This window comes from Microcaecilia unicolor, chromosome 1 (genome assembly GCF_901765095.1).
Source record: "Microcaecilia unicolor chromosome 1, aMicUni1.1, whole genome shotgun sequence".
In the NCBI taxonomy this organism is placed as follows: domain Eukaryota; kingdom Metazoa; phylum Chordata; class Amphibia; order Gymnophiona; family Siphonopidae; genus Microcaecilia; species Microcaecilia unicolor.
Genome location: NC_044031.1, coordinates 295,297,671 through 295,316,597, shown reverse-complemented (window position 1 = coordinate 295,316,597; position 18,927 = coordinate 295,297,671). Strand labels below are relative to the sequence as shown.

Sequence of the window (18,927 nt, the reverse complement as noted above, 5' to 3'; positions counted from 1 at the left end):
GCAAACAGGGGTCATTACCTATTCGCTCTGATGCTGATATGACCACTGACTCTACAAGCACACCCGTACCGCTGCAAATCCTTCGCCAGCTCAGAGCTGGCATAAAGGCAAAAGAAAGTTCTGATTTTGTGCTGCAGCATAGACAACGAAATAGTGAGCAGTGAGCCAGGAAAATCTGTACTAGAGCTGCGGTGAGAAAAGTCTGCTTGGAGCTCAGTTTACCATAGCATTCCCCTTCTACAAAAAACGGACCTGGAAGTTTGGGCTTACATACCACAAATGCCAAAGCTGCATGAACTTTGTCGGCAGTCGAGGATTTCAGAAGGGGCTTTGTTCCATCCAGGGGGCTGCTGTGCAGCCAGTGGTTGTGTGCGCATGCTCCAGGCACCTCTTTCTCCTCGTTCCCCCCCCCCCCCCCCACCAGCCTTCTGGCAAACACGTTTGAGAGCTGTGATTAACGCATATGCCTTCAGTGCATATGCCTAACACTGCCCTCTCACTGAACTCCTTAATGCTCAACGCTGACATTGGGCTTAAATTTGCATGTCATTATTATGGAGTTCCTTTGCCACACTGTCATGGCGGTATTTTTCTGGAGCTTGAATATTATTATTTGGTTCAAGGCCAGAAACTGGGTCACGAGGCTTCTCAGATAACAGGGCCTCAATAAAAATCATAAGAGCCTGTCTGTATTAAAGGGTTGCAACTGATTGCAGCAACACAGTTGTTTGTGAGCTTGATGGAGTTACAGCCTCCGATGAAAGAGTTGCCCAAGAAGGTGCAAGATGGCAGGTGGTCAGTACAAAGTGAGAAGTTGTGGTCACTTATGATGTGAGAGGATGGGTGACAGATGACAGATGTGGAAACTAAGCTCTGATGAAAATAACTGAAATAAACACCAGATGCAGGCCAGAAAGGAGACGTTTGTGGTTACTGGACGTCAGTGGGCCAGGTGCAGGGGGCTTGTTGAAATTTGTGGTAGAGAGATGCAATAGCGGTTGAATCTAAAGATGAAAAACATGTTTACAAGATTCGAAGCTACTCATTACCATAGCCAATCAGTGTTAACCATGACATTAACATAGATCCAATCAGGTGTGCTTACTGTCATATTACCTGTATCCTGAATGAACATATAAAAATGAGTGTACTTCCTACTTCAAGCGGGAGAGAGGCGGCCACTGCTCTCTCTCCATGAGAAACCAATCTAGCGCATCAGAGTTGGCAAATTACCCAATTGCTTTCTCATGAATACTTTTGAGTGGTAAAATATATCATAAAAGACTAAAACCCAGAAAGCACCTATGTGCAGCTGGAATATTATATTCTCATAACCAATTGATTGTACATGCTGCTGGTATATTCTTTGGGGTCTCAGATATAGAAGTAATTTCATGTAGAAATATTCTGTAATAAACTTGAGAGCTAATTTCTCATATCCTGAGGTGCTTCATTCATCTCTGCCTAGTGGTATGTCCACTATCCAGGGAAGAATGAAAACACCAAGACTGACAGCCCAAATGCAATGGAGAAGTCCAGGACATGTCGGACCCCTCCCGGTCACTCTGTCTCATGGATCTCCCTAAGAATATGTCAGTATTCTTATAATCTGCTTGTAATAATTGCTTTTGGTAAGTAGTAAATTCTAGAAGAAAAAACTATCTCTCATTCTCTTTATTTATCCTTATCTAGCTCCCTACTTAGTTGGGTTTGGTCTAGCACTCTAACAGAATAAATGAGTCAGAATAGAATAACTTGCAGCCTGGCACTTCCTCGTTGTTATTCACAGAGGTTTGTCCTCTGTGGCTAATGGCTTGGAAGTAGCCGAAAAATATACAAGCTGTTTAGTACAGAATTTTGAGCATCTGCACCTAGGTTCCTACAATCCTGGGTTCAGTCCTGGAAGCTCCATCCCTTCCCTCTAGTCCTTATCTAGCTTGTCTCTGCTCTGAGATTTTCTCTCCCCTGGCTGACACACACTCTCTCTACTGAGCGCTCTAAAGCTAAGCTTCTTAAGGTGGCTCAGTGAGGAAGTGTGCATTGGAGGGGGGGGGGGGGCAGCAATTTCCTATACATTCCATAACACAGAGTTTACAATCAAGTCTTCCACCTTATTACACAAGTCAACTCTAATTGAAAAAATCTACTCTGATTAGGTTATTGTGCATTTACTTTTAAATCTTAACCCTTTTTCTTCTTATCACAGTGTCAGACTTGTGAGTTCTTGTACCAAGTAGAGCACTGCTGAGATCAGTACTCAGACCAGGTTCTGTTGGCGGCTGGACAACCCCAGGTTTCACCTGCGCTGACCGCCGTTCCCCAGAGGTTGAACCCCTAGGTGCAGGCGGCCTGCAGGACTTACGGGACGGAGCTGGAAGCGGGGTGATGAATGTATCGGCCAGGCAGGCAGCAGGTCAAGAGAGTAATCCAGGTACAAGTGGCAGTCAGTAGACAGGCGGCAGGCAAGAGAGTAATCCAGGTACAGGCGAAAGTCAGTAGGCAGGCAGCAGGCAGAAGGGTAATCCAGGTACAGGCAAAGTCAGCAACGAGGGACCAGTAGGTAAGAAGCAGACTACAGAGTTAGAAATGCCTACCAAAGTAGAAGTCGAAGCATGGAGTCCAGGGAGAGCTCAGCTGATAAAGTGCTGGTGTCTGACATCAGCAGAGAGAAGGGGCACAGCCATAGGACAAGAGCAGGGGAAGGAGGAACCGGAAGACCAATAGGAGAGAAGCAATGGAAGCCAGGCAGAGGAAGAGGAGACCCAGGTGGGTGGAAGCAAAGCAATCAAGCCAGGCAGAGAGAGAGAGAGAGCGCGAGCGAGAGAGAAAGCAGAAACAGGTGCATAGAAGCAAAGCAATTAAGGAGCCTGCAACCACTGCTCTCTGAACAAACCCAGAGAGGACTACACACACATTGCTCTGGCAGTGCCAGTCAAGTGTGCGGGTCAACGGGACTCCGCGTAGCCTGAGGACGCTGCTTGCATTGAGGTAGGGGACGTGACACACAGCCTTGTATATCATAAGAAATGGACTTTCCAAAATTATTTCTCCTGTCTGTCTGCCTTAATTGTAAGCTCTGTGTTATGGAATGTATAGGAAATTGCTGGTCCCCCTTTATGCACACTCTCTCATTGAGCCACTTTAAGAAGCTTACCATAATCAGAACCATTGTAATTAGCACAGTCAGCACCAGTCCATCAGCAGCATAATCATATTCAGCATCATAATCCATCCACCCACCCACAAAACAAAAGGAGCAAGTTCCCACAAACCATCTCGCTCTTTTGATCTAGGCATAGGAAAAAAAGATTTTACATGCTCCCAGGTTTCAACCTAAACCATGTTTAATGTGGAATATAAATGTTGTAAATAAGTAAGGGCTGCTTTTACTAAGTGGTGGTAATCCCAACATGGGCTTACCACTTGCTATAATAGAAGTACCACCATGCTACCGCAGCAGCCCGGCAGTACTTCCCACCTCTACCACACTATCATTTCCGGCACTACAAAAATGTATTTATTTTTGTAGTACCAGACTCTATTCGGTGGTAATCGGGCAGTGCTGTGCGCTGCCCAGTTACTGTCGGGTTAGTGCTGGAGCCATTACCGCCACCTCGAGTGGCAGTCCCCCCCCCCCTCCCAAAATGGCCGTGCGGCAAGTGCTTTGTTAAAAAAAAGCTAACCTCTTTTCTGGAGGTTAATTTTGTGACAGCCAACATAATCTATAAGGGGTGGTTTGGGCATCACTTGATTGCCTGCAGTTCTGATTCAGATTGGTTGGCGCTGAGCCTTATGAGTCATCAATATTGCTTCTCAGATAGATGGAAAGAATCTAAGGAGATAATAATCTTTTACATGATTTGATTTTGTCAGATGTCAGATATGTGCTGATAAAATTACTAACTTGGGTAGCCATTCTACATGGCTGTCCACTGTTTTTCTGGTGCCTGGGGCCATGATGACAGTGGGGATGTAGATCCTGTCTATGTTTATTGGCATAAGGAAGTCTGTATCTCATCTGCTGCATTCTTTAACATAGTCAACCTTTGTGTATATTTTTGTTTTGTAAGCATGAATTTGTAAGCAGATTTGGAGGCCCAGTTCTCAAATGGTTCAAAGGATTCCTCACCACTAGATCCTACCAAGTTATAACGAATACTGCCAGATCACCGCCCTGGACACCGGAATGTGGAGTCCCTCAAGGATCCCCCCTTTCACCTACAATCTTTAACCTAATGATGATACCACTAGCCAAACTCTTGGCCAATCAAAACCTTAACCTCTACATATATGCCGATGACGTCACAATCTACATCCTGATTAAGAGTGACTTAAACGAAATAACCAATGAGATCAACCAGAGCTTCCAGATCATGCACTCATGGGTGGACTCATTCCGGTTAAAGCTCAATGCAGAAAAAACCCAATGCCTAGTTCTCACCTCCCAATACAACACAAACAACTACTCCACTATAACCACACCTTACTGCACACTTCCTATCTCAGAAAACCTGAAAATTCTTGGAGTCACCATTGATCGAAACCTCACACTCGATACCCACGTGAAGAACACAACGAAAAAAATGTTCCAATCGATGTGGAAACTCAAAAGAATTAAACCTTTTTTTCCCTAGAAACGTCTTTCGCACCCTGGTACAGTCACTAGTAATAAGCCACTTGGACTACTGCAACGCTCTGTACGCAGGCTGTAAAGAACAGACCATTAAAAAACTCCAAACAACCCAAAACACGGCAGCCAGACTCATCTTTGGAAAACCTAAATATGAAAGTGCGAAGCCCCTAAGAGAGAAACTACATTGGCTTCCACTCAAGGAACATATTGAGTTCTAGATCTGCACAACCGTGCACAAGATCATTCATGCAGACGCCCCACTCTATATGCTAAACCTAGTGGACTTACCGCCCAGAAACGCCAAAAGATCGGCCCGCAAATTCCTCAATCTGAATTTCCCCAGCTGCAAAGGAGTGAAATACAAACAGGCTTCTGCTATGACCTTTGCATACAAGAGCACACAGTTTTGGAATGCGTTACTCAAGGCCCTGAAAACCATGAACAATCTAACCAGCTTCCGCAAAGCTCTGAAAACACACCTCTTTAACAAAGCTTACAAAAGTCACCCTGAATGATACAAATCATCCCCCAAACCACCCAAGCACACCTAAAACACTTCTCACACAACCTATCCAACATCCACCCATCTAAATTCTCTTTTACCTCAGCTTATGATCAACTGTATTTAAACCATGTACTGACTTTATCATAACCTTACTCTGTAAGCCACATTGAGCCTGCAAAAAGGTGGGATAATGTGGGGTACAAATGCTATAAATAAAATAAATAAATGTTTTCCATATTGAGTACGTATCCAGTCCTGTTCAGTAATGAAGAGTCAACATAGTTGACCATAGTGTGGATGATTCTGTCCCCCCCCCCCCCCCCCCATATTTTTGACCAGTTTGCAGACTGAGCCCATGTTGACCCAGTTTTTTCTTTTTCTTTTATGTATGCTTTATGCATCTAAGATCAGATGTTCTCAACCCAGTCCTTGGGACACACCTAGCCAGTCAAGTTTTCAGGATATCCTTACTGAATATGCATGAGATAGACATATACAATGGAGGTAGTAGACCAGTGGTGTAGCTACCTGGGGCCTGGGCCCCCGTAGATTTGGCCCTGGCCCCCCTGCAGACAATCCCATTGAACCCCCCTCCCGCCACCAACCCTCCCCCGCCGTCGCCGCCCGCCCCGCTGCCGCATCAGATACTTCGTTTGCTGCAGCCGAAGAGAGTCTTCTTCAGTTCAGCACCGGAGTAGCGCCTTCGTTCAATGAAGTTCCTGCTGTGATCAGCTGGTTCTGACGCCTTACATCCTGCATCGTGCAGGATGGGGGGGGGGCGGCTAAACAGTGCCCCCCACCTCAGGCTCTGGCTCCCCCTCCCAGCGAGGTCTGGCTATGCCCCTGTAGTAGACATGCAAATCTCTCATGCGTATTCATTAAGGGGTATCCTGAAAACCTGGCTGGCTATGTATGTCCTGAGGGCTAGGTAGAGAACCCCTGATCTAAGATCATTGGAGTGCCACACTTGATGTAAACTGATTTTGAACAGTGGACTATAGTACTTTTAAACCAATCCATATAAGGAGTTCCAGCTTTGTATCTTTGTTACTTATATGGACAGGATTATTATTTTGAGTTGGGTTGGCTCATTATTGATTTGCTTTATGATGGTGAGGTTTGTTGATGCTACTGTTGAGTTCTTTGTAATGCTGTGGAAGTATTCACTTTGTATTCATTCATACCATGTATTTGTTCAGACTGTAATCAGCTAACGCCGTTAATGGTTATATGTAAGCCACATTGAGCCCACAAAGGGTGGGAAAATGTGGGATACAAATGTAGCAAATAGCACAGGTACAAATCAAAGTAGGGTATACACAAAAAGCAGCAAATATGATGGACTGTGCAGGTCTTTTTCTGCCGTCATCTACTATGTTACTATGTAAAATCTATAGTATTCATGTGGTTTTACTGATCATTGATGGCAATGTATAATATTATTGGCATAAGTAAATCACCTAGTGAAAGGTCATTCCTCTGATGCCACGGACTTCAGTTTTCATCTAATTTTACAAAGAATTGTTCATTCTCCTTGTAAAGGTTGGGGGCTGAACTGATATCTTAGACTGCTTTTATAAATTTCATTCATTTGATTTGATATAGTCTATTCCACTCAAGCAGAACTATTTCATATATTATCCTTTCAGAAACAATTCATTTTCAGTGAAGATTACAGCTAGGAATATATTAACTGTAGAGATATACTCTTTACATTATACTTTGTCATTTCTACACAAAAATGTCACATTGTTGCAAACTCCTGGCCCTTCATACAATTACTTTAATTAGGCTTCCCACTTGTACTATTTTATTTCAATTATGTCTGCCATATAGTCTACCACCAGGACCTTTACCTTATATATCCAGGAGAATATAAATCTTCACAAGTAGAAAAGATTTTTTGAAACTTATTGTTTTAATCAGAGTTTTGAAATGTCTTTAACTTGTAGTGTATGACTGTTGTTAATTTACAGGTTGGGGGAGGGGAGAGAATAGGGACAGTGACAAAAGCATCTCGCTGTTTTCAAAATCTAATATCTAAAATCTAATACCTTTAGTGATTCATCTAGCATCTCATTGTTTCTAGTGCCTATAGTAAACTAACGTGTAAATACAGCCCTTTACTGGAATAGACCATTAATGTCTCTGCTTTTTCTTTCCTTCTACACAGCTTCATTCTGACTTGGACAAAGGAATTGACTCTGTTAAATACACCCTTTTGGGGGATGGTGCAGGCACAATTTTTACAATTGATGAAACAACCGGGGACATTCATGCCATTAGGAGCCTTGATCGAGAGGAGAAACCTTTCTATACTCTACGTGCTCGTGCTATAGATATAGATACTGGAAAGCTAGTGGAGCCAGAGTCTGAATTCATTATCAAAGTGCAGGACATTAATGATAATGAGCCACAGTTCTTGGATGGGCCTTATGTTGCTAGTGTACCTGAAATGTCTCCAGTTGGTAAGTGAAAATCATAAAGCTATTTTCTATTCAAGTTCTTTCTGCATACTGTTACAATCTTGCACATAGATCTTGTACAGGGAGTATGAAAACAGGCAATTCAGTAAGTAGAACTGAACTGTCGTTCCTAAAATGTAAAGTTCATTATTTGCAAACAACGTTTGTCGGCTTTAGTCCTGCTGTATTGTGGCTTGAGGTATTCTTATCCTACCGCCGCTGTTCAGTCTTTCCAACCAGTTGGTGCGTTCACTCGGTGCTATCCAATCTTGGCTACTGCAATCCTATTTCACGTTTTGCTTTATGATCTCCTTCTTCTGTTATTGCTGCTTCAGGGCATTAACAGAAAAACTCTTCCTAAAGCAGCAATAACAGAAAAAGCAGAAGAAGGAGATTATGAAGCAAGACGTGAAATAGGATTGCAATAGCCGAGATTGGATAGCACTGAGTGAACGCACCAACCAGTTGGAAAGACTGAACAGCGGCGGTAGGATAAGAATGCCTCAAGCCACAATACAGCAGGACTAAAGCCGACAAGATAAGTGCACAGCTGGGGGTGGACAATAAGAGTGCTTTTCAATAAGAAAATATAAAATATAAAAGAAATAAAATGCAAAGAATTGACATAGAATGTAAAATGTTAGATTTCGATTAAGTATTTTTGAAGATATTTCTCTCACAGCATGGGTGTTTGCAAGTGGCGGATAGACTAAGTAACCAATGTTTTTTCTCCTTATTGAGTTTTTTTTACATTGGTTGGTACTGTTCCCGCTACAATAAAATAGAAAAAACAAGGACCAATGATAGGAACATAGCTCCAATGATAAGCTGTGGCGCTCTTAAAGAATTAAGAAAGAAAGAGCAAGTATTCTTTGCAGAATAGCCAAGTTTGGTAGCGTTGAGGTCCTGGGTTGATAAATCAGTAATATCATTCACATGCTGAGAGACGAATATCTCAACACCATTTGGTAAAATTATAGACAAGGAGATAGTATACTACTTGCAATGTCAACAAAATATGTAATAGAACATTTTAGTTGATAGTGAAGGGTATAAGCAAAGATGTAACATATAGATAGGTATGAAAGTAGGAAGAGATAGAAAGTAAGGTGACTGATATAAAGAGAGTTGCATATGAGGTCAGAGAGATGGTTAAATATTATCTCAGCTAGGGTAGGAGTGGATAAACATGTCCTTCTGCAGTATGTGCAGCCCGTGTCACTCCTTGTGTGTGTGAGACTAACAAGTTAGTTACTTCTTCCATTAAAGGCCTGGTTGAAGAGCCAAGCTTTCACCTGCTTCCTGAAGTAGAGATAGTCTTGTGTTAAGTGGAGCCTTTCAGGCAGTGCACTCCAGAGTGTGGAGGCTACTCCGGAGAAGGCTCGCTTGCGGTTATCACATCATGTAATGTCTTTTGGAGAGGGTGTGGTTAGTGATAGTCCTTGGAAGGACCTTAGATTCCTTGGTGGTGTGTGGAAGATCATCCTATTCTTCCAGTACTCAGGGCCTTGAAGATCAGACATAGAGTTTTAAATTTAGCCCTGTATTGTACTGGTAGCCAATGAAGTTTTTGCAAAAATGGTATGATGTGGTCACGTCGCTGCATTCTGAATCAACTGGAGCTGATGCAGGCCCTTTGTAGTCAGACCATTGTATAGTGCACTGCAGTAATCCAGTTTTACAAAGGTACACTTTACTAAGGCACATAGGTGCTTACGCGCGTCCAACGTGCATCAGTTTGGAACTACCACCCAGCTACCACGTGCCGTGGGTGGTAATTCCGTTTTTTACACACGTCCAACATACGCGGCTAAAATATATTTTATTTTCTACCACATGGCCCTAACCGGGCAGTAATCGGCAGTATACACGCTCAGACGATTACCGCCTGAGACCTTCCTGCTAAGTCAGGTGAGATCTCAGACCCAAAATGGACACGCTCCAATTTTTATTTTGCCACTTGTCCATTTTCAGCCCCCAAAAAAGGCCTTTTTTGCAGGCATGCTGAAAAATGGACCTTCGCGCTTCCAATACACGAGTCTACAACAGCACAGGCCATTTATCGGCAAACCTTAGTAACAGGACCCCTGAATGAGGAACTCGACAACTTACACATGGAAGTTATACCTGCAAGTAGATATTTTATAACTTACACCTGTAACTGGCTGTACACTGCCTTGAGTGAATCTCTTGATAAATGCAGCTAATAAAACTCCATAAATAAATAGTGACTCATGAACCTCCAGGTGTAACTTACATATATAAGTAGGAATTTCTCAACTTACTTGTGTATGTTACATGAGCAAGTTGGTGTTTCTACAAATTACACGTAAGTTACATGTGTGTGCCTTCCCATTTTGCAAACTCATGTGTGTACTTACTGCTAATGAACAATAGATCCTGCAATACTTGACAATCAAAGGGGGGCATAAGCAATGAGGGATTAAGGGGGAGGGCTCCTTTAAATCTGCCCTGCACAGGGCTAGAGCAGCTGTAATTCCCAAGGTTAATAAACTGGGACATACACATACATTCTCTTTCCAAAATGGGGAATACATGTGCTCATTTTGGTTGTGCCCATGCTCTGCCCAAACTGTGCCTCCTTTCAATCTACACATAGTGCAGTTCAACAGGTGTAGATTATCCGCTTTCTAAAATTAGGTTTTGCATGTGTATGTGATATACACATGTTAGTGGTAGTATTTGCAAATGTAAAATCATGAATAGGGCTTTTAAAATAGGGACCAAAGACCCTCTGAATTTTTTCCATCTGATGAACCATACAGGTGAAGGGAAAATATCCTTTTCAATTTCTTTCAACCATTTATCGTGCACATCTTGGATTCCCAACCATCAAAAAGGAGCTCTCAAACATCCAGGATCCTTTCATCTAGGCACTTTTTATGCTGCCCACATACCTGAAAAGTCCACTGGTACCATTTAATCCACAAAGACTTCACCACATTTCAAAGTGAAACCGTGCACATATTAAGGAAAACATACCTTTCGGTACTGGTTTACTTTTTGCCTAAAATAACATGTACTAAAATAGAACATGCATTGTTGCAGTCTTTGCCTTAACCCACCCCAGGAAAGTCTCCCACAAACGCGGAGTACAAGTTTGTATGTTGTAGAAATAGGTATGTACGTACATTTTCCAATTAAAAGAGCAACTCTATAACTTGGCAGCTAATAGAAACCTACTTTATAAAGGCAAGTAGGTGCCTATTTTCCTTTATAGAATACAGTTGTCTTGCTTATCCGACCTTCACATTTCAGATGTTCTGGATTAGCCGACATACCTTGGTGGTGTCACAGCATTGTCGTTGAGATGCACGTGGGTTTCTCTCTCTCGGCATCACTTTTAAGAGGCAGCAGTGCTAGGTAAGATTCTTGGGCACATTAAGTTGTAAACTCTTTTTTTTCCTTCTTTTTTTACTGTTTCCTCTTTTGAAACATGTATTCAATATATTTCTATTTTATCTACTACTACTACTACTACTATTATCTCTCATCAACTGGTGAGCCCCATTTATGTTGGATAATCAAGACTCTGCTGTATTAGCATAACTGGCAATATATACACGTATGCAGTTAGGTGCAAGCACTTTTCATCAGCCAAAGAAGCTGGTGTAATTGCTTGAGCCTAAATGCTAAAGGCATATGCATCACTTATAGTATTCTTTAAGTTACACATGTGTGAGCCCCACTCAGACTCCATCTGTGTTTATATCCACCTGCCAAATATGCATATGGATGGCTTAGATGGATTTTTGGCATTTATGCATATACTAGTAAAAAAGGCCCGTTTCTGACACAAATGAAACGGGCGCTAGCAAGGTTTTCCTTGGAGTGTGTATGTTTGGGAGAGTGTATGTGAGAGTGAGTGTTTGAGAGTCAGAGTGAAAGTGTGAGTATGTGAGAGAGAGAGTGAGTCTGGGTGTGAGTGTGTTTGTGAGAGAGTGTGTGTGAGAATGAGAGTGTGTGCAAGTGTGTATGTGAGACACAGTGTGAGAGAGAGTGTGTGTGTGAGACACAGATTCTCTGTGAGAGTGAGTGTATGACACCAAGCGAGTGTGTGAGTGACTGTGTGGCACATAGAGAGTGAATGTGATACTGTGTGAGACAGAGTGTGTGAGAGTGAGAGTCAGAAAGACATTGTATATGAGAGAGACAGTGTGAGCCGTGCCCTCCCAATCCATGGCCATCTGTCCCCTGCCCCCTCCATTCATCCTTTTCCAGCAATTCCCCTCTGTCCCTGAGCCCTGCCCTCCCAATCCATGGCCATCCATGTTTGTCTGTCACCTGCCCCCTCCATTCATCCCTATCCAGCATTTCCCCTCTCTGCCTGAGGCCTGCCCTGCAATCCATATCCATCCATGCCCATCTGTCCCCGCCATTCATCGCTATGCAGCAATTCCCCTCTCCCTGAGTCCTGCCCTTCCAATCCATGCCCATCCATGCTCCTCTGTCACCTGGCCCCTCCATTTTTCCCTATCCAGCATTTCCCCTCTCTGCCTGAGGCCTGCTCTGCAATCCATATCCATCCATGCCCATCTGTCCCCTCCATTCATCCCTATCCAGCAATTCCCCTCTCCCTGAGTCCTGCCCATCCATGCTCCTCTGTCACCTGGCCCCTCCATTTTTCCCTATCCAGCATTTTCCCTCTCTGCCTGAGGCCTGCTCTGCAATCCATATCCATCCATGCCCATCTGTCCCCTCCATTCATCCCTATCCAGCAATTCCCCTCTCCCTGAGTCCTGCCCTTCCAATCCATGCCCATCCATGCTCCTCTGTCACCTGGCCCCTCCATTTTTCCCTATCCAGCATTTCCCCTCTCTGCCTGAGGCCTGCTCTGCAATCCATATCCATCCATGCCCATCTGTCCCCTCCATTCATCCCTATCCAGCAATTCCCCTCTCCCTGAGTCCTGCCCTTCCAATCCATGCCCATCCATGCTCATCTGTCACCTGGCCCCTCCATTTTTCCCTATCCAGCATTTTCCCTCTCTGCCTGAGGCCTGCTCTGCAATCCATATCCATCCATGCCCATCTGTCCCCTCCATTCATCCCTATACAGCAATTCCCCTCTCCCTGAGTCCTGCCCTTCCAATCCATGCCCATCCATGCTCCTCTGTCACCTGGCCCCTCCATTTTTCCCTATCCAGCATTTCCCCTCTCTGCCTGAGGCCTGCTCTGCAATCCATATCCATCCATGCCCATCTGTCCCCTCCATTCATCCCTATCCAGCAATTCCCCTCTCCCTGAGTCCTGCCCTTCCAATCCATGCCCATCCATGCTCATCTGTCACCTGGCCCCTCCATTTTTCCCTATCCAGCAATTTCCCTCTCTCCCTGAGTCCTGCCCTCCCAATCCATGCCCATCCATGCTCCTCTGTCCCCTGCCCCCTCCATTCATCCATTTCCAGTAATTCCCCTCTCTCCCTGTGCCCTGCCCTCCTAATCCATACCCATCCATGCTCCTCTGTCCCCTGCCGCCTCCATTCATCCTTTTCCAGCAAGTCCCCTCTCGCCCTTCCATGACCCCCCCCTCGCATCCATGCTACTCTCTCTCCCATGTCCCAGCCTGGCCCGCCCTCTTCTCCCCCCCCCCCTTCGCATCCATGCCCCCCCCTCGCATCCATGCCCCCCCCCCCTTCGCATCCATGCATCCCTTTTTTTTTTTTTATTCTTTTTAACTTTACCTCCGTGGCGGTTCGTGCAGCGAAGTGTCAGGGAAGGAGGCGGCGCTCCCGACGTCTAGCTTTCCCTTCGCTGTGTTCCGCCTTGTTTTGGATGGCTTCACACCACGAACACCACGAACGCCACGAACTCCACGAACCCTACAGCCAGGGACTCAGGGAGTGACGTCAGATGGCTTCAGAACGTTGTCCTCATTAGAACGTTCACGGTGCGTTTTATTATATTAGATAGATGCACACACATACATGCATGCATATATGCCAGTATTATAATTTACATGCATATTTGGCACAGCAGTGTTGATCTTATAGAATTACCCCCTAACAGTGTGCTTCTGTAAGGGGAGTGATGGCATTAGGCACCGAGAATGCACATAAATGATCGGGAGGCGGGGCTAGTGCTGGGCAAGACTTCTACGGTCTGTGCCCTGAAAATGGCATATACAAATCAAGGTAAGGTATACACAAAAAGTAGCACATTTGAGTTTATCTTGTTGAGCAGACTGGATGGACCATGCAGGTCTTTTTCTGCTGTCATCTACTATGTTACTATGTAGAATACTGGCATATCTGTTTATATTTCAGATATGTGCTATTCTATAACACGGTAAATACATGGGCAGAGTCTAGAAGGCAGTACACAAAAGTGGAAGATTCCAGTCACAATCTCCAAGGTGATCAGTATGAACCCAACACGGGCCCTGTTTTGGCACCCAAGCTTCCTTCAGGGGTTCGTATAAGTCAGCTGTGAAGGCGTAAATCAATATAAATCTCATAATGCCAACATAAAAACTTAGCACCGCCGTTTGCAGAAATAAAGACCAAAAATATGTGTCTCCAGTAGAAACATCTAGAAGGAGCATATGAAGGGTGCACAGTTAAGCATCTAAATGATTGAATACTATAAAAAGTATATTTTGTTCTTAGCAATCTAGGCATGAGCATTTACACCAGTTCTATGGCTGATGTAATTGGTTGCACCTTTAATATACACATGTATTTGCCCTGTTACTCTTGTATTCTATAAAGAAAAAGGTCATTGACTTGATATATCCATTTTCTGTGGTACAGGCAAAGCGGTTTGCATGTTCTATGCAGGTACTTTTCTCTGTCCCTACTGGGGACGATCTATTTTTGTACCTGGGTCAGTCTGGGTCAATGGAGGGTTAAGTGACGTGCCCAGGGTCCCAAGGAGCTGCAGTTGGAATTGAACCTGGTTCTCAAGCCACTGCACTAACCATTAGGCTACTCCTCTACTCCTACTTTTCCTTTATAGAATAGGCTACAAACCCAGGAGCAAAGCGTTGATTTAACCATGAAAATGTTTTTGAAATTTGCCCTTCTGATGACCATATTCATTCTGATGGTATCTGTTTGAAGATGGCTAGAACATATATCTGATTATCTGTAACTAAAATATTCAGCCCACATATCCAGGTCATAGTTACCAACATGCACTATGGCATTACTAGTAACTAGGTCTCGTTGCAGAAAATGGGACCTATGAAAAGTTGCCAACATTAAGGCAGTAGCTCTTAGTCTAACTTGGCCCCCTAAATAAATTCAGTACAGGGCCATGTTTTATACAGACTGATTTGAGCTTAGTATTGGGTACTGTCCAGGTATCGTTGGACCTCACACCCAGAACACCACCTATTCTCTCTAAAGTTGGCATATTACATGCATTGTAGTTCAACTCTCCAATTGACCTCTCCTGTTATATGATTATAAACTGCCATGATGACTTGCACCCCCTTGGCAGTATATCGAGAAATAAAGAAACTTGAAACTTATGAGGAGCATTTTTGATATGCCGTACAATTGACAAATAAAATGCTTATTGGAAAACATCTAAAAAACCAAGTCCACAATGGAAGAAGTAACAACAACAACAACAACAAAAAACCCCAACCTTTTCCAATAATCGAAACTACAGTTAAAAAATATATGGGTTATTTCTTTTTGAGTGAGAAACATGTCCATCTGCTGTCCCTTATGCCATTTTTTTGGACATTTTTTTTCTTGATTATGAGCCCCTAAATGTTCAGGATAAATTGCCCTATTCCTTCTTGATCATACAGTTGAGGGGGGTGGAATTTAAAACTTAGTACTCTGGCTAACTCAAAAGTTACTAAGAAACAGAATATCAGCCTCCCTTATGGATAACTTACTCCATGAGCTTGCTCTCAAAATCATTTCAGCTTATCGGAGCTGCTACAATTCAGCATCCATAAATCCTTCAAGCATCAACATTTTCTGCAATCCTTTCTTTCTAAAGTATCTGTTGGGGTAGTATTCTGGGTTTTGCAAATTCAATTCTTCAGCTTCAGGCATTTTGTTTTCTTATAGCTTAACAGATGGGATTACCAACTATGAGCCGGTAAGAGAGTGATACAAATAAAAGGATGTTTCTTCCTCTTGGTGTTCCTCGCATGGCCTAAAGTAAGGAAGAAGACATTTAGAAAGAATTGTTAATGAACAAGATGAACTAACAGTGGCAAAGAACTTTGGCCCTTATTCGCTGTTACTAGGAACTAATTAGCTGCTAAAACTCAGTTTTTTTGAGAGGGCTGTCATGTAGTTACAGAGAAAAAGTAGCCACTGCATGTGAACTGTGCAGCAGATTCCTCGTGATGCAGTTAATTACACTTTTGAAGTGTTATCTGCCATGTTAACAATTAATGCACAGTAACAACCTCCTCCGCTATATCTCTTAAGTCACAGTCTCACCGATTCCACGGCCCAAAATGGTATTTTCAACGTGGGAGTTGGCATGTGGCAGTTGCCACTTTAAACAGCTAGCACAGCTTAGAAAGTAGGCCCTTGCAACTTTTGATCATGACATTCTTCTTCAAGGATTTATCTTAATTTCTTTTAATGATTTTGATTGATTTATAATTGACTTCTTAAAGCAGCATTTTATTATTATTATCTCTCTATATAAAACGCACCTCCAACGTTCTAATGAAGCCTCTGTTAGCCAACATTCTAAGTGAAGGGGGTGAGATCCCATTGTGTCTGCCCCGCCCACGCGTCAAACGTGATGACGTTGAGGGCGGAGCAATGACACTCAACCAATCGCATCGCTCGGCAGCGAAGCGTCAGGGAACCGCCACGGAGGTACATTTTAAAAGAAGAAAAACAAAAAAAACGGATGCGAAGGGGGGGGGGCCATGGATGCGAAGGGGGGGGAACATGGATGCGAAGGGGGGGGCCATGGATGCGAAGAGGGGGGGAACATGGATGCGAAGGGGGGGGCATGGATGCGAGGGGGGGGCATGGAAGGGAGAGAGGGGACTTGCTGGAAAAGGATGAATGGAGGCGGCAGGGGACACAGGAGCATGGATGGACATGGATTGGGAGGGCAGGGCTCAGGGAGAGAGGGAAATTGCTGGAAAAGGATGAATGGAGGGGGCAGGGGACAGAGGAGCATGGATGGCCATGGATTGGAAGGGCAGGGCTCAGGGAGAGAGGGGAATTGCTGGAAAAGGATGAATGGAGGGGGCAGGGGACAGAGGAGCATGGATGGGCATGGATTGGGAGGGCAGGGCTCAGGGAGAGAGGGAAATTGCTGGAAAAGGATGAATGGAGGGGGCAGGGGACAGAGGAGCATGGATGGCCATGGATTGGAAGGGCAGGGCTCAGGGAGAGAGGGGAATTGCTGCAAAGGGATGAATGGAGGGGGCAGGGGACAGAGGAGCATGGATGGCCATGGATTGGGAGGGCAGGGCTCAGGGAGAGAGGGGAATTGCTGCAAAGGGATGAATGGAGGGGGCAGGGGACAGAGGAGCATGGATGGCCATGGATTGGGAGGGCAGGACTCAGGGACACAGGGAAATTGCTGGATAGGGATGAATACAGGGCACAGATGGGCATGGATGGATATGGATTGCAGGACAGGCCTCAGGCAGAGAGGGGAAATGCTGGATAGGGAAAAAAGGAGGAGCCAGGTGACAGAGGACCATGGATGGGCATGGATTGGAAGGGCAGGACTCAGGGAGAGGGGAATTGCTGGATAGGGATGAATGGAGGGGACAGATGGGCATGGATGGATATGGATTGCAGGGTAGGCCTCAGGCAGAGAGGGGAAATGCTGGATAGGGAAAAATGGAGGGGCCAGGTGACAGAGGAGCATGGATGGGCATGGATTGGAAGGGCAGGACTCAGGGACAGGGGAATTGCTGGATAGGGATGAATGGAGGGGACAGATGGGCATGGATGGATATGGATTGCAGGGCAGGCCTCAGGCACAGAGGGGAAATGCTGGATAGGGAAAAATGGAGGGGCCAGGTGACAGAGGAGCATGGATGGCCATGGATTGGAAGGGCAGGACTCAGGGACAGGGGAATTGCTGGATAGGGATGAATGGAGGGGACAGATGGGCATGGATGGATATGGATTGCAGGGCAGGCCTCAGGCACAGAGGGGAAATGCTGGATAGGGATGAATGGAGGGGGCAGGTTACAGAGTAACATGGATGGCCATGGATTGGGAGGGCACGGGTCACACTCTCTCTCTCATATACAATGTCTTTCTGACTCTCTCTCGCCCACACACACACACTCTCACTCACACTGTCTCTCACATACACACTTGCACACACTCTCATTCTCACACACACACTCTCTCACAAACACACTGACACCCAGACTCACTCTCTCACACAATCACACTTTCACTCTGACTCTCAAACAGTCACTCTCACATACACTCTCCCAAACATACACACTCCGAGGAAAACCTTGCTAGCGCCCGTTTCATTTGTGTCAGAAACGGGCCTTTTTTACTAGTTATTATTATATTGTACAGTAAAATACCTGCACATCTATTAGAAGTATGCTAAGAAACAGAAAATAGGATTGAGTTGTGTAAGTTTGGAACTTGAAAGCAGCAACACCAATCATGAAGGTTTAGCTACAGTTGAAACCTTGACAGTGTTGCTGATGTGCACAAGGTCCAGTGCTACATCAGCTACATTTTGGGATTAAGTTTATAATGTCTTTGAGCATGGATTCAAGTAGGGCTATATGTGTGTATAGGTGCACAGAAATCATAGTAAAAAATACAATTAAGTGCACATTTTTAAAGTTGATATATTTATTCTTTACAAATAAAAATATTTTTGTACCTCCCTATGTCCACAGTATCTGCTCTTTTGCTACCTGCCCCTTCCCCAGAACCCACCCATCTACATCTTTCTCTATCTACTTCCTTTTCCAATCTCCTCATCATCCTAACATCTATCCCTCTGCCCTTCCCTCTCTACCTTTCCTTGCACATGTTCTTGCTTCCCCCTCTTATAATAGTAATTTCCCTTCTTTCTGTACCAGCATCTGCCCCTGTCTTTCACTCTTCCACAGCATCTGCCTCCTTCCAGTCCTAACTCCCCAGCATTGGTCCCTTCATAGGCTTCCTCATTAGCACCCTTCTAGTCATAGTCCCTCAGTATTACATACTTCCTGCCTACCCCTAGTATCAGCTCCCTCAGCCCCATCATCAACTCCCTTCTTATCACAGCCCCCCAGGATATGACCCCTTCTGGGCCTAACACTCTCCCCCTCCCCCCCCCCCCCCAAATCTACCTCTTTTTGCCAGAGACTCCAATCATCAGTCCCCTTCCAGTC

At 44.6% G+C, this 18,927-nt stretch overlaps 1 protein-coding gene across 1 annotated transcript in view; it reads left to right on the top strand.

The window, feature by feature from the left end:
* Nucleotides 1–18,927, top strand: part of LOC115472878 (cadherin-12-like) — a 491,174-nt gene that overhangs the window by 91,143 nt on the left and 381,104 nt on the right. Inside the window, 1 exon segment of the mRNA XM_030207367.1 lies at nt 7,312–7,606. Coding sequence (XP_030063227.1) covers nt 7,312–7,606 — 295 coding nt within the window.